Below are 24573 nucleotides of genomic sequence, written 5' to 3'. Positions count from 1 at the left end.
AAAATTTCTTCGCAAGGACATTTTTAATAATTTATCTATGTAGATCTTTATGTTAACTTCTCTCAGATAAACGAAAACAAAATTTGTGCGTCTGTGCCGTTTCTGCTTGCTTGTCGTCTCCGCCAGGTCTCCGCTGTCCGCTCCACAGTTCCGTAGAGTATGCGAACGCACCACCAGGCCAACCAGGCTGCGGCAGCTGAGACGCTGAGACCGCGTGTGCGTATCCCTCAAATCTAGAACTGTTGAAAAAAAAATCAAAATCGCGATGAATTTCGTGCCTTGTCTAACCTGGGTGAAAAGGGGTGTGTCCAAATCCAATCCCGAGAAGGTGAGGTTACTGAAGGATCAGCTGAAAGAACTCATCGAGGCCGACAGCGCGGCCACCGGCAACCCGGACGACAAGCAGGACGAGGAACATGGAACGGTCGCAGATGCGGACGACATTACGGCTAAATACGGCCTGGACACATACGATGATGAAGATGATGCTCCAACAGCGATGAGCAGCCTCGCTGGTCTGGCCATGTACGCGAGCAATGCCGACGACCCGTACCTCGAGCAGGGTGACGACGAAGAAAGCGAGGAAGAAGTGGACGACTTCACCATTCGCCCCACCGACAACTTGATCACAGTGGCACGTGTTGACGAACAGTCATGCGCAACAGTAGAAGTGTACGTAAATAACCATCACGAGGACCACTTGTACGTCCACCACGACATCATACTCCCGGCGTACCCCCTCTGCATCGAGTGGTTGAGTTTCGACCCGGCGGAAGAGTCGGGTGCAGGTAACTTCGTGGCCATCGGCGATATGCACCCAATTATCAACGTCTGGGACCTTGACATTGTTGATACCCTGGAGCCCGCGTACAAACTTGGCAAGAAGACCAAGAAGAAAAAAGCCAAGAAGGTGGTTGCCATGAAACAGCACGAAGACGCCGTCCTCAGCCTGTCCTGGAACAAGCAGGCGAAGAACCTGCTTGTCAGTGGATCGGCCGATTACAAGGCCCTCGTCTGGGATCTCAGCAGCGGAGTGCCCACAAGTTGCATCTCGGCGCACCGAGAGAAGGTCCAGTCAGTCATGTGGCATCCTTTTGAGGCGTACACGCTGTTGACGGGCGGCTGCGATAACGCGGTCAAGCTCTGGGACAGTCGGAACATCAGTGCCGGTTGCAAGACGTGGACGCTGGATGGAGAGGTTGAGAAGGTGTTATGGAACCATTTCGACCCTTTCTACTTCTATGCGAGCACCGATGCCGGACGGGTGTACGGTTTCGATGCGCGCATGGATCAGCCTGCCTTCACCCTTTCTGCACATACCAAGGCAGTTTCCGGAATGGTACTTAGCGCGCATTGCCCTGGCTGCCTAATCACGGCCTCGGAAGACAAGTCACTCAAGGTATGGGACGTCCTCGATCACAAGCCTACGTTTGTCTTCGAGAAGGAGAACCTGAAGGTTGGCTCAGTGCTGGCCCTGGCAAACAGCCCCGATGAGCCATTCGTGGTGGCTGTCGGAGGAGACGATAAAGCACATGGCTTCGCCGTAGTTGACCTGAAAGATTGGACTTCCCTGAGTCGGTTTGAAGGGCGCAAATTGTTGAGTGCAGACCTTGGTCCAAGCTTGGGAGACACCCCTATGGAGATGGATGCCCCTGCAGGAGCACTGACCGAGCTTTCGCTGGAAGACGCCGAAGGAAACCAGTGAAACTTCTCAAACATGGCCCATTGCACCAACAGTCCCGTTCTCCTGGTTAGTGGGGCTACGTGAAATTGTTGGCAAGGGCTGTTGCCGAAACTCCCATGTCTGATCAAGGAATGACAGAGCACAAAATGAGAACTTAAATAAAGGTGGTTCTTTATTGAACAAACTGTACAGACTAAGGCTCTGCAGAATGTCACATTTTTATATGGGTAACTTTGTTGCAGTCACAAAATCTTTCTTTCTTTGCGAAGAAGACATATTGCTTCCAACAATACTTCCTTGCTGGTAACAGTTTCAACTCCAATGGCTTCAATGTCCTCTTGGTTCAAAGTCACAAATGCATCCAAGTTGACCTGCATTCACGGGACAACCTCTAGTATATCTGGTTGCCATACATGCGCATGTAGAACACTCGCCAGCTCTTGTACAGTACACTTCCGTGAAAAGAGCCGCATTTGTCGGCCCAGGCAAATGAACTATGCATCACAGAAAGCTCAAACTTCGTGAGAATGTGATGCTAGCAGTTGAGATAGAACACCAAAGTTGGAGAACATGACATTACTTGGATCAAAAGATAATTGAGAAAGACTAAATTTCTCTAAGAGTTGCAAGTCCAGCTAAGTCTAATGTCATCAAAACAAGAAGCTTTCTGCAATGCATAGTTTATTTACCCGGGTCGAAAAACACTGTTTTTTTTTTCCCCTCAGGAATGCCCTGTACTTTGTGTCGCCTTAAGAAACCACAAAAAAAAAAAAAAGTTTTTTTTTTTTTTAAACAGTCTGGTAGGGACACATGTCAAAAAATTAATTTTACTCAAAAAAAAAAAAAAAAAAAGAATATAAATTTTGGAGAAATATTGACGAGAGGTTTATTTTGAAATTCTGAGCGCAAAGTCCATGACGTCGCTGAATGGCCATACACTCTTTCCACCTCAACGAAATGGTCACACACGCACTCCACCTCAACGTGATGGCCAAGCCGATCCACCTCTCCTCCACACGGCCGAAATGCCGAGAGGAAACAAGTGGAAAGGAGGTGACTTCTGACTAAATCGCATCTTGCGCAGTCAATATTGCTAAAAAAAAAAGAAAAGAAAACTGCATAAAATTTATTTTTTGACACTCATCTCCCAAAAAAACTGTTTGAAAAAATAACTTTTTTTCTTTTCAGTGGTTTTTTATTTGATGTGGATCATACTGAAGGCTACTAAAGTAAGCTCTTAGCTTGCTTCTTCTAAAGGCAATAAGTGTGCCTGTGTAAATGCTTGTGCAGTGAGAGAACTAACAAATGCTACTCTTCACACCTATATTATTTGCCACTGTCTATAGAAAGGAGATATAGCAATACACACTTCTCCAGTTAAGGCCCCTACGTACATTTGTGTCTGAGCACTTCTGCCAAGCTTGTACACACAGCTGCATTGACACGCAGTCAACCGCAGTCAAGAGCCAATAAGAATGCGCTATCATCTCCAGCGGCTCACCAATATTAAACGAAATCCATGGCAACATGGCGGCACCCGGCGACAGCGTCGAAATGTTCGATCTTGGGACAATCCAGCTGGCTTCCCAGGCATTCTGTCAAGCTTAAACCATCGTAGCCTTGGAAAAAAGCAGTCCCCACTGCTCCCCAAAACGAAAAAGCCAAGTCCTGCAAGCGGAGAACTGGATACGCCTCGCCGAGTGGTGCGAGCAAACACGTAACCCTCCTTTCCTTTCTTGGCTTCCAATTGGTCTAACACAACCCGCTGCCGCTACTGCTCCATCTAAGGTTGAGCCGGTCTCTGCTCTCTTCCGGTGCACATCGTACCCCTCAAGCAAGCGTTTTTGACTGCAAAGATGCTGCTTCGCATTCAAATGCGAATGTGTGTATAGGCCTTTAGGACCATGATATATACACGTTTGCAAGTCCGGCTTTAGGGCACTGCCATCTTGCTCAGCTGGGCCGCGCCCAAGCACACCCCACTGTGCAAGATGACGATGCCCCGAGACCGGACTTGCAAATGTGTATAGGAATAGGATGGTGGAGCACTAAAGTTTTTTTACAACTTTTTTTTAATCTTCAACCAAGGGTCAATTTAAGTTTGTTACTGAAAAAAATGAGCTTTACTTCGTTTCATTTTAAGTGCAAGTGTAGCAGAAGCTATAAGGGCGAGCTCCAGGAATTCAGCGCTCCTGCCAAGCATGCACGCTTGTGCAGTGCAGTCATCGTTTGTGGCAACAAACTTGTGCTTGTAGCTTTGGCTTTGCTATCACAAAGTGAAAGATCTGTTTGTTGTACGTCTTCGTTGCGGTCACCATAAAATGGTGTTCATGGGCAAATTTGAGGCACTTCTCCACAGGTAGTATTAAGTTGCAACCCATTTCCGAGAAAAGTAGCACTAATATCGTCACTGCAAAACAAGTATGATCCTTTCCATTGCTTGCTTCTAAGTTTTAATAGACATTTATTGCGTGTCTACCCAATTTTTTTTAATATGGCACTGCACTTGCTAACATTGATGCCCAAGACTGCCGCAGGATTTACTAGGTACGACTGATTTATTAACAAAATGCTTGCGAGATGTTTCGGTAAAAAGTAATACATGCCTCATTTTCTTCAAAGTTGCTTGCATATCTCTCGAGGTGTAGCTCTTTCAAGAGATCACGAAGAGTGCCTGAAGAATGCTTTCAACAATGTCATGTCCTGTCAGTTATGATTTGATGACTGCCTTACCACAGAAGGATATAGTAGCACTAGAAGATGATATAGGAGCTGATTGGCAATCAGACAGCTGTTGGAAAAAAAAGAAAAGCTAAGCTGCAGTAAAACAAAATTTGTAATTTGTCGTGGCAGTTCTGTTAATTTTTTTTAATTCCATGCAGTACCATATTTACTCGAGTGATAGCCGCACTGTTTATGAAGAAATCCGAGCGTTCGCTTTTCCGCACAGCACGCAGATCGCCAAACACCGCGACCGACAGCATGACTCCAGCTGTTTACAGGACAAAGATAACGTCTTCGTGCAAAGATACGATCTGTGAAGATTGCATTTGTTTGGAGAATCATGTTCTCGATCTGGTTATTCGCTGTGTTATTTATGCGCAACGCAATGACTGGAAAGTAGACGCAAGGGCTTTGTTTATAAATACTGCGGCTATTACTCGAGTAAATACGGTATGTAGGCAACCTTTATAAAGAGCTATGAAGGGCACGGCACTTACACTAGTTTCCACAAAGGATGAGAACAGACGGAGAAAAAGTAATAAATTTAGGGAAAAACATTAAAATTCTCATTCAAGGGCGTTTACCTTGTTGGTATCGGGGTAGCTGGAGCAATTCAGGACGGATGTGCTTTGTCCACAGCAAGAGGAGATAAAAATAGGAAGATTGTGTTATTGAATTGACGACCTCACAAGCTGGCTATTACAAAAAAAAAAAAAAAAAAAAATAGCAAAGCGGAAGCAAAAAGGTTGAAGTAATAATCTTACCCTTTCTTTAACAAGGTGGACGTTGCTTGTTTATGCACTGTAGAGATCCACGTGATTTGTGATACTATGAAAAAGTCGTACAAGATATACAGAGAATTCAACTCCATACTGTTAAAAGCTTCATACTGAAGACTTACAGAGATATGCTGCACAATGGATACCTGGAAGTTACTACAGACTAAAAAAAAGCTTGCTGCTTCAACATACCTTGGCCAAGATTGGATCTCATGAGAGGATGAATGAGGTGTTTTGGTTCCCAGAGTTTTTGTGTAACCTGCAGGACCAGAATTATGTGTTTTGACACAGAATGTAATGCCACATTTTTCATCAAAGTCAAAGAGAAGGTTCGTGGTTCCGAGTCATATCAGAAAGCCCGATGAAGTAATTGTTCTTTAGACGACATCTTCTCTTACATATCCTTACCCAGTCCGAATGGCACGCTGGTGCTGATGACATTATTGGCGAGAAGGCGGTCTTTTTTTCCAAGAGGTCCTGAAGCACAACTGGAGCAAGAGTACTTGTTTGGAAAGAAGACTGGAATATACCAGCAGATAATGATTGGCACAATTACCAAATCTTAAGGGAAAAAAAAAAAAAGAAGAAAGTTCACATTTGTGGTTTAAAATTAAAATCAATTGTATCAATACATATGATAGTTTTCTTACAGCAGGGGCTGCTGCAAAGCAGATGTTCAGAACTGGTATTGCACAGGGCCTGATTGGTGACAGGCTTAGCGATTGCAGATTTGGAGTTACAGGGATTGTAGACGGCACTGCCATGCCCGGTGTTGAGGGCCCCGACTGCTTGACTGTGAGTTGAGTAAGCTTTTGTGTTACCTGTCCAATCCAACCCTATAATGGAAGATGGAAGAATAAGATACAGGATAACCTTTCAACTACACTAGTATATTTGCACAGGTTAGGTTGACAGAAATAAATGCCATTCATTGTTTAACCAACCTTCAGTCCTTTGGGTGGCTGCAATTCAAGAGGCTCTCTGAAAGCAGAGGATTAAAGGATGGCTAATGGTGTTACGAGCTGCGACTTCATTTGTAATTTTCACTGAACATGACATGCCAAAATTTACTGTCTTCAGAAAAAAAAAAACTTTTGGATAGCAAGTAAGGTCTGGTTCAACTTTGTGCACCCACTTGGTGTGCCCTGGGTCGGTAGGTACCATCACCGCTGGTTCTCGAGGCAAGCTTTGCCCCACAGCTTTGTCAGTCAATATTTGCCTAATTCTGGCATCCATGTTTTCTAGAAATGAAAAAAAATTAGCTACATAAGTACCATGGTGTCTATCCAGAGGGTGAGGGATCACCGACTAACCATTGTAACAAGCGATGTCAAGAGCGGTTGCACCATTGCAAGCCAGAGCGTCAACACTGGCTCCCACAGTGACGAGATAACGGACAATGCTTGTCTGCCTGTTTAAGTGGACAATGTAGACATCACTGCTGGTTACCACTTGAGTTGCTATCCTCTACAATTCTCTTGTACTCACAATCTATTTTAGTGAGATATCAAGGCAAGTTTCTTGGATTTATTGGTGAAGGGCTGGCCTGGCATCGTTCGAAAGACAAAGTACAGAGAAAAGATACCATTGTCTGCTCTCTTCTCCACAATGTTAAACAAGGATTAAGTTATATTCTGTTGCCGAGCTTACCCGGATACTCTAAAAACATGCGAATTAACATCTAAACACTGCTGATTATTTCTGAAAATCTGAAAACCGCTATACTGAGGCTCAAACATACTATCTTCATGCAGTCTCAACTTGACACCTTGCTTATTATCTCTCACAATGCCCGAAAAGGCAACCCACCCATGAAATACAGCATGCATCAGAGCCGTCCACCCAGAAGAATAGTCCTGTAGCTCGATGTCTGCACTGTTGTGAACCAAGAGTGCAGCTATGTCCAGGTGACCCAACTCTGCTGCATACATTAGGGGAGTGGTTCCCTTGATAGGATGAGTCCAGTTGGCACTCGAAGGGTACTCCTTGAGCATTTCGTTAATCCACTTCAAGTCAGCTTTAAAAAAAATATGTTTCCATTCACTGTATGTGTCACATCAAGCATCAGAAAGTTCAATGCACTGCTTACTTTTTCCAATGGCATCAAGCATGTCGTTGATGGTTGGGTTTTGTTCTGACAGAACCAAGAAAAACAAATCAAAATCAAATCAGAACCAGGAGGCAGGGAATGTCACATTTTGTTGACACCTCAAATTTGTCCTTTTTTAATGAGACAGTCAGAGTTTTTAATTTACATTCGAGCTAGCCTATTCTATTCTCACGTAGTTCAGTATCTGCACACTGCCAATAAGTGAACATAGTCGAGAGACCTTTCTTAGGTCGACTTTAACGTCCAAAACTTGTGCACCTGGCTTTCTACATAACATGCCAGAAACCAGCAAAGACCTTAGCAAAATAACAATCTAAGTAGTGTAATGCAATCTACATTGCTTGTTAGACAATTCTATTTCGCCATGCTCACTGAGGAAATAGGTACCACAGTTTTAGAGTCAGTAATATTGCATTTGTCTCATTCTCAGCCTGTTACTCACTGCAACTATTTCACAAAAAAAAAAATTGTGAACCACAGTTTCACCACCCCTGACGTTTTATGCCTTCACCACAAAGGGCCAATTTCGCTAGCGCACTTACAGAGAGTTTTATAATGCATGCTAGAGGTTCAACTGGTGCTAGTGTCTATGCGACTTCCGGGATGCAAATCGAAGCAAATAGCAACCGTCTACTTTTGTGATACTCCTGTGCATTCCCAAGGGAAACATGCAAGCATTTTGCCTCTTTGCTGGAAAATAACATGGAACACTTTTGTTATTTGGGTCGTACCAAATAGTATGTAACTTTATTAACATTGTAAAAGTGCTTTAGTTAGTGCATTTTTCTTCATCAGTAAACAATGTTTAACTTTGCTATATTTCAGGCCCAAACCTGTGTTCCACAGCAGGTGCATAAAAACAAGCGACAATTCTAAGCAAAATAACAATCGAAAGAAATATAGAGTGTGTTCAAGGTTCGCCAGCATTCCGGTGACACTTAATTGCTAATATGCCAGTCCTGTCACTATATAAAAATGACCCCATCTTGCATCTTTACGAGCAGTAAAAAATTCAAAACGTAAAGTATAAAGTATGTGGGCTATGAAAGGTGTCTCTTTTTTATTATTTTCTATGCCGGGCAAATTTACCAGGCACTCGTTCTCGAAAAGATTTCGAGCGTGCGGATGATGCTTTGAACATAGAAGAAGCATCTTTGCATAGAGCAGAAAGAATAAAGCAGTACTTACTTATCAAAAATCTGACTATATTACGTGGCCAATTTATTTTGATTGTATATGCACAGGGAGTTACTGATCCAGTGTTACTTAAAGTGCCTACATGTGTCCACAGCTACACTGTTTAGGGTGGCGGCAACCTTTGTGATAGCTGTTGCCGACGAACCTGTGTTGCCTACCTCGTTACCATGGCAACCCCCGCTGTTTTCGTGGACCATTTTGTCACACTTGCACTACGCTAATCCTCATTAGGGCTAGGGAGCGCTCACTCCTCTCATTCGGACGGTGAGGTTTCGGCGTGCAATGCGGTCTGTTGCGTTCCGTTTTGTCGCGGGAACTCCAGAGATGGCGGAGTGTTGTATTCGCGACTCCAGCAAAACGAACGCCGCCAAGTGGGAAAACCGGGAACCAGCCGGACCAGGTCACTCCGCTTTTTCTCCGCGTGTCTGGTGGCTTTCGCGGACACGTGTTTTTCGCGCGGTGGTGAACAATGTAATTTGACGAAGGTACGAAAAATTTTTTAAGTTTGCCTGAGTGTTCATTAGTGTGGTGAAGCCTCAGTAGATTGTTTCTTTCCATCAAGTGTTTGAAAGCTCGTTTACTCCACAACACACGGTCGCATGCTTTCAATTTCTTGGATGGGGAGGAATCACGGAAAAAAATGTTTTGATTTCTTGTCTGTCTTGATTCACATTCAAAGTGACGACTACTTCGTAACTGATAAGTGGTTTCTTTATAAGGATGTAGAACAGTGGACTGAGGTCGACAGAAGAAGTGTGTCACTGGAGGGAACACCAATGTTGCAGTCAAATGAATGGGAAGGTTCGATAGCTGCTTTTCTTGAGTATGGTTGTGCTCGATTAGCTTCAAGTTTGAGCCACTCACGCTGGCCGGTGCATTGGCTATTCATCTTGGCTGCTTTTCGCCAAAAAAGCCTCTGGACCACACTGAAGAAGTTGGGCTGATTTCGCAATTATTTGATTCAGAAAAACCTGCTCGCTCAATATGATTAATGAGGGAAATTATCTGCTTTCAAAAAGTGGGGGACGCGTCTCGCAAACTGGAAGCTGTCACGGCATTAGGATCTATCGAGCCTCCAATATTCATATTATACCCCGTCGAAGCCAGCAGTAATATACGTCTACATTGCTCATGTTGTCCGGCCACAAAAAATACTCATTTTATCCGTTCAGGATTCGAAGTCAAGCTCAATGCAGAAAGGTCTGAGTGAATCTCCGATAGAGACTCCCCTCAGTTTGTCCGCATTCGTCTCCGTTCTACCGGCTAGAACCATTTGGCTAAGTTTAAGTAGTATCTCTCTGTCTGTCAAATATACTTTTATTCAGCAGTTCACCTAATAGCTAGTCAACTAAGTTCATATTTCAACCAGAAGAATATACTAATTTTGCTTTAGTGGGACATAGAGGTAATATAATACAAAACCCGCTCGTCAAAATGACTTCTCGATTGCTACTAAAACCTGAATTTAAATATGAGTATCAGCTGCTTAGTGAAGCGCCAGTGGGTTAACATGCTCCTTGGCTCAAGAAGCGCTTACTTAATTTTCGCAATTTTCCTGCAGCCTGTGTTCTTGACCGAGCAGACGACTGGAGCTGTTTCTTAAACGCGGATACGCACAAAAGCTCGATTTCTCGGACAGATAAGTCGCATGGTCGAGGCATGCGAGTTAGCTAAAAATTACTCTTGGTGGAACAATTCTGTAGCCATTGCCGCTTTCCTTTGCTGATCAAAACTAATTAAAGTCTATTACCGTTTTTCCGGAGTCCATAGTTTCGGTTTTGAACGAAGTCTCCGAAACGAAAGTTTGACAAGAAAATAACAAAAAACACCGCCCAACCAAAACTATGCTCGGCAAGTTTATGCGCACCGGCTACACTTAACCGTCTCAGTTCAAATATTCATAAATTTGGGCATTAAACAAAAGAAAACTTGTTTAATTGAATGCGCCACCCGTTCAGGCGGCCCGGCCGAGCCGACGCGACCTGGACCCAGCCGCCATGTTTGCTTGGTGGTGGCGCCCCCCCATAGGTCGCTAGAGTCGCGAATAGATTCCCCAGCAAGCAGGAAAGAAGGATGGCGTGGTTGTCTGTTATCAGGCGACAGGCAGCGACAGGCACCACGACCGCCAACCCGCTGAGCCTCGGACTCGTCCTATGAACGGAAACGAAAGTGGCCTCACAGTGTTGCCGGATCTTCGATACTACAGAAGCTCAATGTTGATTCCGTTTAGCGAAATAAGTGGTGGCAAAAAATGGCGGTGGGAGAGGATCTGGAACAGGGTAACAAGAAGTTGGCGCCACCCTAAAACGTAGTGGAAACATGTAGGCACCCTAGTGTTACTGTGTAGCTCTTGCTGTCTCTCTTGGCTTTCCATATGTCCTCCGTTCATTTAGCATGCATATCTCCCATGCTGAGAAGCGCCGACGTCGTGTTCGCGCTAACAGTGTCTGACAGTGCACACAAATAGATGTACGAAGCCATTTTAGCACCGTTCGTAATGCAATAGATTTGAAAAAAAAAAACGCCGTAACTGACTAATTATTCTGTCTGCCTGACTGAAAAATGTTCCAAGCTACCTAGTATGTACGAATTATTAATGTGAAAGCAGTAAATGTCGCATGAAGCGAAGCCGGCGAAAAACGGCACCTAAATTCCCATTGGCTGAGCGAAACGGCACCTAAATTCCCATTGGCTGAGAGAAGCGGCACCTAAGTTCCCATTGGCAAATGCCCAATAAAACACAAAGAAAAGCACAGCAACGCAGATGCCTCGTCACGGAAGCCAGCGGGTTTCAGAAATAAAACACAAAGAAAAGCACAGCAACGCAGATGCCTCGTCAAAGAAGCAGGAGGATTTCAGAAATAAAAAAAACAAAGAAAAGCACAGCAACGCAATGGTTAGTCACGGAAGCCGTCATGAAGCTGGCAGGGTTCGCCGCGCCTTTGCAGTGGGGGAGTGTGATGTCACCGCTGGAGCACCGTGTGCGATAGGAAGACGTGGCGCACTGCTTGTAGGAATGTGCTGAGTGTAGGAATGCTTTCATATTCCTACACGTCGTCAGTTTTAAGTGTCTCTGCCGAATTTTCTGGGGATATTCACTCTTACAATTGAGTGCAGGGAGAAAATGCACTCAATTTTTCCACATAAATGCATTATCGGAAGTCAATTATTGAGTGGTTGCTGTCTGCTTCAATTTGTGACAGCACACTAGCGCCAGTTAAACCTCTAGTGAACATTATAACTCTATGTGCACTCCGAGTGATAGCCTTAGGTCTTTAACATGTTTCACCTGGCACTACTTGCAGCTCATTTTCTCAGCAATAGCCACATACCTGGGCTATGTGCCACCTGTGTCTTGGTACGAAGGAATTCAGCTACCTCCATTTTTGTACAGGCCACCGCAATATCAAGGGCAGTCTTGCCGCACATATCCTTGAGGTCTGGGTCGGCGCCGTGTTCAACCAGGGCCTGAGCTGCCTGGAGATGTCCACCAGCCGCACACAGCATGAGGGCAGTCGTGCCTATACAGTGCCATCAATATGCTTCAAGGAGAGTAGTAGTTATTACAGGCATATCTGAAGGCTCCATCACGACCATGTCAGTGATTTTAGTGTCAAGTCATTACTCAAAGGAAGGACTCAAGGCCACTCTGAAATGAATGCCCAGATAACCATGTTTAAAACTGTAGGCCATTGAGCCATCCTTCAAACAATAAAGATATTCAATCAATAAGATCTGAGCAATGTAAGAACCAAGATTTTCTAATTTGGAAAATCAACACCGGGGAGAGGGGAGAAATGTCTTGAGCTGAAAGAGGTCTATTAGCCGGTTGAAACATAAGATCTGCAGTAGAAGCTTTGCCTCCAGTACAAGCATTCTGCCTTTGATAGCACTTCGGTGTCTCATGAGCATGCGCAGCCTAAGCATGATGGAAGGCAATCAGCATGTGCTGAAGGCAGAGCTTCTCCTGCAGATCATATGCTGAAACATACTATAGCTTGTTCAGCACACCAAAAGCGGCCCCCAACGGTGCTCCCAATTCGTGGGAAGTGAAGGACGAACATACCAGTGGTGGGGTATGCCTGATTCACGGGACAGCCTTTCTGAAGAAGCAGCAAAATGATGGAGGCGTGGCCGTTGGTGGCGGCAGCTGTCAGGGGCATGGGATCAAAGGTGTGGTGGAATCTGCCCACGGCAATGTCTGCCCCAGCCTCTAAAAGGAGACGCACGGTGGAATGGTGACCGCCACCAGCTGCCAGTGTTAGGGCACCTGCACCTAGTGGTAAAGACATGCATACATTCCAATTTAGCATGAGCAAGCATTATATTGATACATATCCAGATGCAAAATGATGTAATAAGACAGAGTGCATTAGTAAGCTGCATTCTAAAAATAAAAATGCCCGCCCCCCTCCCCTCCTCCCCCCTCCCCTCCTCCTTTCCCCTCTTCCTCCCCCCCCCCCCCCCCAAAAAAAATGTCCCTTTACTTTGTCGTTTTTTTGTTTTTTTTGGGGGGGAAGGGGGGGGGGGGGGAGAGGGGGGGCGGGCATTTTTATTTTTAGAATGCAGCTTACTAATGCACTCTGTCTTATTAAATCATTTTGCATCTGGATATGTATCAATACTTTTAAGGTGCATTCAAGCCAACTAGTCATTTAATTTAAGTAAGCTACAGACTGATATTCATAAAATTTATAGTACTAACCCTTGAGAACGAGGAATAAAACAGCCCAACGACTCAAAATAATGTGGAGAAGACACACAAAACACGAGGTCAATGTGTTGTGTGTGTTCCCTATTCTAACTATAGTTACCAACAAGCTCTCAATATCAAGAAAATTGCGTTGCATCGTTGCCAGAAACTGCTCGCCAGGGTGCCATCAATAAAATTAAATCTGTGTTATTACCAGTAAGGTGCACACATATTACTGAAAAAGTAGCCCATCCTTCTGACATTGTTTGGCATTAGTGAATATTAGGCTGTTTGGATATAGCTAATAATTAGGAAATGAAACAAACCTAAGACATTTGTTGCATTGATGTTTGCACTGTGCCTGATCAGCAGCGACACCATGGACACCTGCCCATGCTGAGCTGCATGCATGAGTGGTGTCCAGCCACAGTTGTTTGCCACATCGATGTCTGCCCCTTCCTCAAGAAGGAGCTCTGCCAAACTGACGTGGCCATTTGCTGCTGCAACATGCAGGCCGGATATGCCTTCGACGTCTTGACCATTGATGGGAATTCCTAGAAGCACAGAAAAGAATGGACAAATCCGTGGCGTCACTCTTCAAATAACACCCATTATGATTATGGGGTACAGGGGAGATGAGGGGATGGTTTGGAGTTTCTACACTCTATATTATACGCTCCTCCGTCAGAATGAACATTGGCAACAAAATATATTTTCTGAACGGCAGTGACAAACTGTCTCGGGTCGTTTTCAAGAATAAACAGTCAACTTGCACCTTTGCATTTAATTGCATTATAATTACAGTTCACTTGTTTTAAAGTATTTCCGTTCTCCTTAATTTGCACGGTTAGTTCGTGGCCTTCTCCTTGAGGGCAAGGAAACACTCGAGAGCCGGCGACGCTCACCGTTTAACAGAAGATTCCGCGCTGCCGTTATGCTATTCGTGACGCATGCCGTTAGAAACTTTTCCATCTCGTCCATTGGATGGCTGTTGTCACTCTACCACAGGAGGCTTCGGTCGTGCATGTACCCGTAGCATTGATAGCGCTACAGCTGCTTCTGGACGCTACCTACTGCACAGTACACTATTTGAGAAATTGGAGCGTAATTAGAACTAAGGCAGAGCAAAAACTTTGCTGTCCGCGTCGCATTAAACTTTCAGTACAACTTCCTAAAATCGCGCCGCCGCGCGACACTGGCGACACTGCGTGATTGGATTGGATAGTGATGGCAGTGATGGCTTGCGGTTTGGCTGATTACGTAAATCGACGCTTGTGCTAAATGCGCTAAATGTAGCGAGTTCTGCGTTTTGTGTGGCGACACTGTGTGCCTTGACGAAAATTTAATCCAGTCCAATGCAATCCAATCCAGACTCCGCTTCGGTCGTGGTGTATTAGCGGTGGGGTGTGGGTGAGTGTTTTGCAGGGTTTTTATCGGTATTCGAGTCGCACGTTTTCGCAGATACTGTCAAAATACGAGTAAACCCTAGGGACCTTCAACGACTCTTTGACTCCTCTACCAAGACTTGTGATGGCTGTTGCTGTTGCTGTGATTGGAAAAGAGGTACATATGGCTTTCATGTTGAAACATCATCGACCAAAACACTAGTTTTGGCTAAGAAAACGATTTTGTTTAATACTGCCCTTAACCATCAAATGCTTTTCTTTTTCTTTTTTTTTTTTTTTTGTAAGCAAAACCTATCTATCAAGAACGCGGTGTGTTGAAGAAGAAATTGGATAGGGGTTTATTGAAGTACAGGGCGTTTCACTAATCGGGAGAAACTCCTCGCACCTCTCCACTGACCGAACGCTGGAGAGGAGGCGACCTCCTCTCCAGCGTTCGCTCTGCTAAAAGGGAAAGAGATGGAAGGAGTTCCCCCTGAACTCTTAACCTGTGGTTGCTTCTGAAGCACTGTCGTAGCCAGAAAATATTTTCGGGTGTGATTTCAAGGTGCTGGTGCAACCACACACACAATAAAAAAAAAGAAAATAAAATTACGGGGGGTGTTCTGATGTTCTGACACCTGACCCCCCCCCCCCCCCCGCCCCAAATAGAAAAATCGAACATAACCGTCCATAAGTGTTTTTCAGCTAGGTTGTTAATATCAGTTTCATTTATACTTTTGGGCTTCATTAAGGTTAAGAACCTGAGTAGCTCTGATATGCAACTATACTTTGCTTCAGCATAGCTTGGAAAATTGCAGAAGCAGCAACATAGAGCTCAATATAAGTATTTTTCATATTATTGTGAAACAGCATATAGCTCTGTGCAGTGAGCTATGTTCTATGGGCAAAGTAACTTAGGGGTATAGGTCAAAGACTGGGCTTGAGGATAGCTTACATAATAACTCATATACAAATGATAGGGAATCTATGAGCCACTGTATGCATAAAACCATCCAGATGGCACTTGTCTGCGCTTGGTTTACTCACAAATGCCATGTATCAGCTTCTTAAGTCTTTGGAGTCTTTGATCCTCAGTGATTGGAGTATGTCTATGGCTTGTTGCAGCAACAATGGTAGATACAGTGCAAGTCGAACGTATTCTTGACTGTTTGAAGGGTCCGCATAAATCGGTTTCTGAATGTGTTGAGCTAAGATTTTATACATAGGTGGCCGAAGAATATGCATTAAACGGATAATGCTTTTTTTATTTTTTGCCAGGCGATTCACAATGGTGTCAGAAGACTACCCAATCAATATTTTGCTACAGCGTCACATATATTTTTAATAAAGTAAAAAAATGCACCTTCTTGTAACCGTAACTGCCACTGGACTGGGGAGGAGGAAGATATATAGAGGAGGAGAGCATTGTCAGAAGTCACATGGCTGTGGAACTTTATTATTTTTTAATCAACGTATTTGCAGCTTTTTAGAAGCCACAAAAAATGGGTATGATATTTCTTTTTGTATTTTTGATTAGTCTATTCCTTCGATGACCCACGACTTTGATTATATTTGGTGGTTGTGTCTAAACCATAGAAAATGGCACGTGACCACGGAGAAGAGAGTGAGCGCGACTCAAACCGGCCAGTTCTCGATCGGTGGTTTTCAGGAAGAAAGAAAACAAATTTCGAGCCACAAATTGTGTTCTGGACTGTTGGGCTGTCATGTGGCTGGCATGTACAAATAAAAGTCTTGGCGATCATAAATACCCCGTCAGTGTCCCTTTAATTTTATAAAACTTTCACTGAACAAATTTACTCGAGTAAAAAGTTTGAAATCAAAATTCCGAGGACACCTACGCACTTCTTATGAGTTGTAAATGCGAAAGCATGAATGTCGTTCTTCCGCTCCCTCAGTTCGTCTGCGGTGTACTGGCGTGGACGGCCACTTTTCGCTACTGCCGAGGTTGTGGCTGCCGACGATATAGATACCTCAGGCGCCACAATGTTCATCGGCGCCGAGAGAAGCAGAAACCCCCCCCCCCCCTTCCTCTTTTGGCGTTGACTGACACGAGAGTGACGGCCAAGCGCGCTCCTTCCTGGCATGTGGGCCGGAGAGCCAGGAAGAGGGCCTCTCTGTGGGGTGGTGTTCTTTGGAAGTATGACGCATCCCAGTCAACGGCTATCTAGGAGCCGTTTCGCTGGAAATTTCTTTCATGTTTCTCCGTGGTTACTTCAGCGGTTGCAGACGCGGCCAGCTCCTGGGACTTTCTCGCATGTTTTGCGTGGTTACAGACGCTACCGGCTTCTTGCGTGCTTTTTGTGGTTACAGACGCTGCTGGCTCCGCTCCATGGGACAGTTAATGCTTTCTTATTAAAAACCTAGAATTCCTACCTACGCTGTCCGTCTACCAACGAAAGGCGTCCGTTGTGTCCGCCTGCAATCTCGGGTACTGCCATCTGTCGGATGTTGCGCCAATCTGACACCTTTCATTACCAGACGGACGTCTTAGGTAGGAATTTAAAGTTTTTTGTTTCTAACCTTTTATTCAGGTAAGCTTGTTCAGTGACATGTTTATGACCTTAATGCACAGTCTTTGGCCACCTCTGTACAAAAATCTTAGCTCGACAAGTTCAGAAACTGATATATGTGGTTCCTTCAAACAGCCAACGGTCCTTATGACTTGCGCTGCACGAAAGAACACTTCGATGAATGGATGATATGGCCGAACCCTTCAAGTGGGGCGGAGGCTTGCGCCACCTAGCCCTTGCTTTTAATTTTGACGGTTAATGCAAACCAAAAGTATAAAGCATTTTAAGAAGTATAATTTCTAAGGATTCAAATTGCTGCATCAAAAGCCTAACAAATCGGAGCTGAACTACATGCTGGAGTTGCTTCTCAGTTAAACTTTTCCTTTGGCAATGTTAGTGCAAATGTATCATGAGTAAACCAGTACAAAAGAAATTAACAAATGAATGCTCGATGCCTCAAATACCATAGGATACCACAAAGATGTCTGTCATTGGGACATGAAGCCTAAAAGTACCTATAGAATTTAAATTGATGGCACCAAAGGTGATTAAGCTACCTTTTAGGCATACTTGGGCATTTCTGAAATCTGTACAAAGTTTCTCCAGAGATATGTAGATAGATTGCAGTATTACATGTCTGTTATATTGTACATATATTGCTTACCTTCCAGAATTCTCCACTATTTGTGAAAACAGTTACACCATGCAATGAGCTGAAGTTTCTCTACACAATACACACATCATTGGATGTCGTTGAAGAGAAGATATCGCCTGGCAACAAGAGCTCTGGAGATGTTCGTGAGCTGTACTTAGGACTGTTATATCCCACAGAAGACTGCAAGGTGTATGGATACGTGACAAACACAAAAACAAAATTTATTGTCATAGTGGAGACCTCCCGTACGACTCTGCGTGACAACGAAATAAGACAGGCAAGTGTGATCCAGAGTTGTTGCCTTTCTCTTTTAATAGCATTATGACTTCCTGTTACAGATGTTTCACAAACTGCATACATCATATGCTGATGTCGTGTGCAATCCCTTCTATGTTCCTGGTGATCAGATAGTGTCCAAGTATGTTTAAACATATTTTTCTTTGTGATTTCTTTTTGTGATGCACTGGAAATATTGTTTTTGTGTCCTAATGAGTCAAATCTTAATTATCTGCAATGTGTTTTAGGGTGGTACAAAGCATGTGTCTTGTTACAGAACCTTTGACAGCACTGTCAGTGGAATAATGACAGGAGAGTAAATTCCGTGGCTGGGTGATGCAGTTTCGGCACTGACGAAGAAAGCTGAAGACGTCCATTTTCCAGCTTTTAAATGAAGGTACTATACAATGACGAGTAAAATTCTGTTCTACTGTGTTGTGAATGTATACATGATGAGATTCCTTTGCTTGAACAACTAATTTGTGTGGCTCTCTTGTGACATGTTTTTACATGAGCCTGTTGAATATAGCACTGCTCCAGTTGGAACTGGAGGTCTTGTGAATTGATGTGTGTGGCAGTATTGTGACAGTCACGTGGCCTGCCAGAGGTTCAGGCATGTTGCTCGGTGACAGCGTAATGCTGCGATCAGTCATTAGGAGTGTATTCTTCGACAGCACACCCCACTCGTGGCTGTTTATGCCACCAAAAATGTAGATGCAGGGACCTGAAACAAAGTTAATAACTTTTCTAATTGCAGTGCACATTTCTTTAGCGATATGACTAAAATAACTGACATGTTATTGGATGCATATTTTGTTCACTGAATTGCTCACCAATAGTTGCAATGGAAGCACTGTGCCTGGCAACCACTAGTTTACATGCCTTTTGCCATTCAGAGTTCCAAGAATTCTTGTCAACAGAGTTCATGCTGACGGGGCACTTATCTTTCTTGGCCATGTGGCAGCCTCCACAAAGCCAAATGTTTTCACCAATGGCAGCTGCCGATGCAAATGCCCGTGATGTTCTTAGAGGTGCACCCTGAGACCAGCTAAACAAGAGGGTAATTGATGCAGCAGTTTATTTGTACGTTGGCTCGGCCACATTTTATACATGCTCATTAGAGTACCAGGAAGTTTCTGAAATGTGTGTACTTAAGGAAGTAGTTATTGCCTGTCAAGTTTTGGAGAGTAGGTGAACACTTCTGACACTACTGGTGTGCAGCCTCTGTCTGACATTCCACCCATGAGCCAGACCAAGTCATTCTTGAAAGCGATGGCCATCCCCATTCGAGACTCGGGCATTGTGCTTCGGGGCTCCCATTTTTTTGTTCTGAAGTTGTACTCCTCTGTGGAGGACATCAACCTGCGTAACAAAGGGAGGTGCACAACGTCTTGGTGCTTTGCACATGACCTCGGTCAGCAGAAACACACCTGCCATCATGTCCTCTGCCGCCGAAGACAAAGACCCTTCCGGCAGCGGCAATCGATGCATGACAGGCCCTGGGAAAGATCATGTCTGGGAGCCTCTCCCATGCTCCTGTCTGGGTGCTCATGGCAAAGGTGGTTTTTGTGGCAACCATTTCCCCTGATTTCCTTAAATAGGCTGAATAGCCACCTGTTGGAGGCAGTTTCTAATTAAGAATAGGAAATCTACTTTCTACTTTGCTTCTGGAAAGAAAATATGTCACTTTTGTGAAGAACTTGTTTTTTGTAAAAACCTAATTTTATTTAAAAAAGAACAACTGCTAATTAGTGACCCCAAATGGTGAATAAGTAATGTATACACTTTGTTGCCACAAAACTATCTGAAACTCACATTCATTAAATTAACAACATCCTCTGGCCATCAGCATACAGTTGTTTCTGTATTTGGCATTTCATTTACTATTACCAACTGCTATAAAATCCTGAACATTTGCAGAAAGTTCTCAGTGCAGTAAAGGCAGATTTCTAATGTAGTGAAATAATAAATTTGTGTCTTGCACGGGGTGATAACAATGAAAATAAGAGTATAACTCTTGGTGAAGTGCAGACATTCCTTTAAAAGTTTTCTACACTGCGACGACCACCACCATCACCACATCTGCATGCAGACCCATCCTACTAAACACATGTCCAAGAGAGGCCTACCTAACATGCCCATCATTCATATAGGTAGTAATTGACATGTAATAAGGATTTTATATGCTCAAAAGCATCATTCACAGTATACGGGCCAGGCTGGCCTGGCCTAAGAGCCGCAAACAAAACCACGGAGCTTCTAAGAGCCGCGGGGGGGGGGGGGGGGGGGGGGGGGTGCAAACTTAACTTTTGTTCAGATTCTGACTGTACGTATGGGGGCACAAGGCTGTAAGACTGTACGTATGAGAGTACATGGGGCTGCCAAACCGGAAGCTGCGGTGTGCTTTATTCTGAAACCCTTTCTTTTTTTTTTTTCCTGGGGAAACGCGGAAAGGGGCGAAGGGGGGGGGGGGTCCCCTTAGGAGGAATCCGCGAGCCGCACTTGGACCAGCAAAGAGCCGCATGCGGCTCACGAGCCGCGGTTTGGCCACCCCTGGTATAGACGCTTTACACACGCGCCAAATTACAGCCGCCATTGCTGACCTTCTCTTGTCTTACCGAGATGCCGAGCAACTGAAACGGTAGTTGACGATCCTCTACAAAGGCCGATGCTTTAGAAAAGGACACAGTTGAATCTAATCTGGCAATAACCTGGCCTGCTAGGGTAAAGATGAAGTGAAATAAATGAAGTAAGAGGAAACAAAAACTGAAGGTCAGTTATGGCGGCGTCCATGCACAGCTGCTGCAAAGCGTCTATATAGGATATCTCATCTAATGAGTCATTCAATTGTTCGTTCAAATTGAATGTCCTGTTCAACACATTGAATTTGGGCTAACCTCTGAAAAATAGAAAGCTCAGGTTTGCCTTGCGGGACAATTCGGTGTGTCAGTAATCTATTCAGTAATCTTCTAATGTGGTGTAATATATATTTTGTTCATCTAGGTCAGGGGTTTCAAACACGCGGCCCGCGACTCTCTGGGACGCGGCCCGCAGGCAACCGGCTACGAGTCCCGGTTCCATCTCGTCGATTCATTTTCGCTCGAAAAGTAGCTCTGCTCTTTTAACGTATATTCACATAGTTTATACTTAATTGTGTTCATTTGCCCTTTGTTTCGTTTTATTTTTTGCTTCTCAGGTTTTTGTACAGTAGAACAATTCCGCTACTAGGCTGCAAGCGCGAGCTATTCGTTGAAGGATGTATCTCGGCTGTGCGAACCCTCGATCAGCAGGAGCAACTGCCAAAGATAGAGCTACGAGCTCGTGATTCTCGCCTTAAAATATATCACAATTAAAAGACATATTTGTTCAGAGTGTTGTAATAAAAATCGTCAGGGAAGCAAGAACTGCCAAATGAACCGATAGTTTTTAGAGGCATGTTGAGCTTGGTTAATTCCTGAGAGAATTGAGCAAGGGAAAGACGCTGTACTTGCTCTCTTGTTCCATTAAAAATGCCAGGACGTTGGCGGGGTGGCGTCATTTTAATTCTTGCTATTACATCAGGTCAGGGCCCAAAGTAATCATATAAACAAATCAAATCTAAAGATGTCACTGGCAAAACTGAGTTTACGAAAAGCACAATTCACAACGTCTCTTCTCTCTAAAATCGTTCGACCGCCCCCCCCCCCCCCTCTTTTTTTTTTTTTTTTTTTTTTTTTTTTACGTTGGCCTTTGATTTTTCCGGTGTGGGCTGCCTGGCCCCCACACTCCAATGAATCTGAGACCACTGATCTAGATCATATGTGATCGTTACTTGTCAACTCAGTTTTTCTTCTCGGTATGATGGAGACTTAAAAAAGTTACAGGAGGACTCGTAAAGGGCCCTTGAAAAGAAAGAAAAGTTTTTTTTTTTTTTTTTTTTTTAACAATCTGGTTGAGGCTTGCGTTTCAAAAAATAAATTTTACACGAAAAAAAAAATTAGAGCAATATTGACGACAAGACATTTGAAATTCTGGGCGCAAAGTCCATGACCATCTCGGGCATTCGCTCTTTCTTAGCCCTTTCCACCTCAACGTGAAGGCGAAGCCGATCCACCTCTCCTCCACGCGCCCGAAATGCCGAGAGAGAGAACAAATGGAAAGGAGGTGACTACCGACTAAATCGCGTCTCGCGCCGTCAATATTGCTCTAAAAATATATTTGTTTGTTTTTTCTCGCGTCAAATTAATTTTTTTTTCTTTGACATGCGTGTTCCAACCACTGATCAATGGTTCCAACCATACTATTAAAAAAAAAAAAAAAAAAACTTATTTTCAGGAGTTTTTTAAAAGGGACACTGACAGGGTATTTATGCTCGCTAAGGTTTTTATTTGTGCATAACATATGAGAGCATATATAAATAAACCCCCGATCGTTTCCAAGCCGTGCAAACGTGTCTGCGTGGCCTTTTCGGTAGCGTGTCTGGCTCGCAACCCAATGGTCGTGGATTGGAATCCCGCCTCCACCTAAAATTCTTCAAATTTTTTCTTTGAGGCAAATGAATTGCTTTATAAAGTGAAATAATTTGAGACATGCGGTGACCTGTAATCGCGCAGTACATGTCATGTTTTAATCACTTTCAATCCACGGGTGACGTCATGTTTGACGTGAGCGTTGTGGCTTGTCAGCGTTACTAGATTACCTCAGTTGTGGAACTCCCGCGGAAGGAAGTACCCCCCCTCACTCACTTCAGACCGCCTCCCGTCGTTCGAAGCGCCATCCAGATTTTCGTATGTGTTCCATAGAGTGCGGTAGAACGCCATCTAGACACTGCTTCGAAACTGTTTTAGCCTCAAGGGAAGTACTCAGTTCTGCAGCTTGCATGTTTATTCGATGATGCCAAGACTACAACAACCCCGTAGGCACACTCATGGCTGCTTTTATACTGATAGCAGCCGCGCTATCTATAGGTTAAAGAGTGACGTCACAGTTAACCGACACATGACATTAGATTCGGACATGATGACACAACATTCCTTCCCCTTTAGAAAGTTTGTGGAGTCTACGGCTTGTAGCGCTCTGGGGGTCGGCTTGGCCGTGTGCTGCGCCGAGGCAAGAGTGGAGAAGCCGGCGGAGCTTCCAGTCTGGAGGCCCGGTTGTCCGATGGTGGGGCATTGGGACCAACAGTCACAGCACTGGGCATGCTGCGGCCTGGGTCAGGTGCCCGTGGTGTCGCGGCTCCGTTCTCTGCTTGTGCCGGGTCATGGTCGTCAGGTGATTCATTGTCAGTTGTAGCCGTATCGGTCTCGATGTCCGAAAACTGCTCCAGTCGGTTAGGTGTCCTCAGGTCCGCCTGAAATGATCTTGGCCGCAGGTTGTCAGCATGAATGTACCGCTCTTCCCCCCCTGCAGTGCTGTTCCTGTTTGGCTCTTCCTGTTTGGCTCTTCCCCCCCAACCCAAACGTTCCTGTTTGGCTCTTCCCCCCCAACCCAAACCAGATACGTAGCTGGGCTCACACGCTTGCTTATTGTGCCCGTCAGCCATTTGGAATCTCCGGCCCGTAAGCCTTTTATTATAACTTGGTCACCCTCAGTGAACTCTCTCCAGGGCCCCCGGTGCTGGTCTGCGTATTCTTTGGTTCGCTCGAGTCTTTTTTTCATTCGTTGCTCTATGTCGGGGTGCAGCAGACTCAGTCTTGTTCTGGGCCTCCAGGACAGGAACAGCTGGGCCGGAGTTTCATCGGTTGTCCCGGTGGGTGTGTTCCTGTAACTAAATAGGAACTGATCGACGCGATGTTGCAGAGACTTCGCATGGCCGCTTCTCTGCTCGTCCAGCACTTGTTTAAACAAAGCCTTTTTCACGGTTTGTACGCAGCGTTCCGCGCTGCCATTGGAGGCGGGATGGTAGGGCGGAGACTTGCTGTGTAGGACGCCATTCTTACTCAAAAAGAGTTCGAAATCTGCTGATGTGAATTGAGGCCCATTATCGGTCACTACCTCTTCCGGTAGCCCGTATGCCGCAAACACACTGCGCAGTTTTTCCACGGTCTTCTCACTACTAGTACTGTTCATCACAAACACTTCAATCCATTTAGAATGGGCGTCCACCAGCACAAGAAACCATTGCTGATCGCGATACGCATAGTCCTTTTGTTCTGGCTTCACTGGTGTTAACAGCGTCTTCAACGTGCGGTACGCTTGCTTCCCGATGGCCGTTACGAAGACCGAGACTTTCAAGTCGTCGCTCACCTTCGTTGCTCGAAGATAGTGTTCCATCCGCTCGACGTACGACTCGAAGTCTTCCTCCCCATCTTCTATGAACTGCTCGAACCGGCCGCCGCACGAAGCCATCCCGTGGTCCTCGGTCAAGGCGCTTGGGTTTTTGCCGATGACAGTGCTGGCTTCTGTCTTCTCGGCTATCCCATCCTCGTCGCCACTGTTTTAGCCTCAAGGGAAGTACTCAGTTCTGCAGCTTGCATGTTTATTCGATGATGCCAAGACTACAACAACCCCGTAGGCACACTCATGGCTGCTTTTATACTGATAGCAGCCGCGCTATCTAT

The 24573-nt window shown here is 44.8% G+C and overlaps 4 protein-coding genes across 8 annotated transcripts; 2 read left to right on the top strand and 2 right to left on the bottom strand.

Annotated features, from left to right (window-relative positions):
* Positions 1 to 140: 140 nt before the first annotated feature.
* LOC8037123 (periodic tryptophan protein 1 homolog) lies at positions 141 to 1881 on the top strand. The gene has a single exon (XM_002404235.5). The coding sequence runs from the start codon at positions 266 to 268 to the stop codon at positions 1703 to 1705; it is 1440 nt and encodes a 479-aa protein (XP_002404279.4). The 5' UTR covers positions 141 to 265; the 3' UTR covers positions 1706 to 1881.
* On the bottom strand, positions 1839 to 14420 carry LOC8037121 (ankyrin repeat and SAM domain-containing protein 6). 5 transcript variants are annotated; one of them, XM_029968367.4, is made up of 17 exons: positions 14093 to 14420; positions 13514 to 13741; positions 12561 to 12770; positions 11827 to 12015; positions 7277 to 7321; positions 6997 to 7204; positions 6501 to 6598; positions 6323 to 6428; positions 6132 to 6168; positions 5838 to 6023; positions 5596 to 5706; positions 5380 to 5446; positions 5173 to 5236; positions 4993 to 5035; positions 4418 to 4475; positions 4291 to 4358; positions 1839 to 2055 (listed from the first exon to the last, which is right to left on the bottom strand). In XM_029968367.4, exons 1-17 carry the CDS (start codon positions 14166 to 14168, stop codon positions 1927 to 1929), a joined length of 1923 nt encoding a protein of 640 aa, XP_029824227.2. In that variant the 5' UTR covers positions 14169 to 14420; the 3' UTR covers positions 1839 to 1926. The 5 variants fall into 5 exon arrangements, 3 of the variants coding, with proteins under 3 accessions (XP_029824227.2, XP_029824228.2, XP_042143107.1); XM_029968368.4 differs by having other exon boundaries at positions 4993 to 5011; XM_042287173.1 differs by lacking the exon at positions 5173 to 5236 and having other exon boundaries at positions 1926 to 2055; positions 4993 to 5011.
* Positions 14421 to 14517: 97 nt separating this feature from the next.
* LOC8037124 (trafficking protein particle complex subunit 2-like protein) lies at positions 14518 to 18482 on the top strand. Its single transcript, XM_029968370.3, has 4 exons — positions 14518 to 14750; positions 17775 to 18035; positions 18097 to 18176; positions 18312 to 18482. Exons 1-4 carry the CDS (start codon positions 14718 to 14720, stop codon positions 18352 to 18354), a joined length of 417 nt encoding a protein of 138 aa, XP_029824230.1. The 5' UTR covers positions 14518 to 14717; the 3' UTR covers positions 18355 to 18482.
* Positions 18483 to 23072: 4590 nt separating this feature from the next.
* LOC121833780 (uncharacterized protein K02A2.6-like) lies at positions 23073 to 24138 on the bottom strand. The gene is made up of 2 exons (XM_042287402.1): positions 23497 to 24138; positions 23073 to 23416 (listed from the first exon to the last, which is right to left on the bottom strand). The coding sequence occupies exons 1-2, from the start codon at positions 24080 to 24082 to the stop codon at positions 23073 to 23075; spliced, it is 930 nt and encodes a 309-aa protein (XP_042143336.1). The 5' UTR covers positions 24083 to 24138.
* Positions 24139 to 24573: the final 435 nt, after the last annotated feature.

Source organism: Ixodes scapularis, unplaced genomic scaffold (genome assembly GCF_016920785.2).
Source record: "Ixodes scapularis isolate PalLabHiFi unplaced genomic scaffold, ASM1692078v2 PGA_scaffold9__187_contigs__length_104089568, whole genome shotgun sequence".
Taxonomy (NCBI): domain Eukaryota; kingdom Metazoa; phylum Arthropoda; class Arachnida; order Ixodida; family Ixodidae; genus Ixodes; species Ixodes scapularis.
The sequence above is the reverse complement of the archived record's forward strand: the minus strand, read 5'-3'. Positions and strand labels throughout refer to the sequence as shown.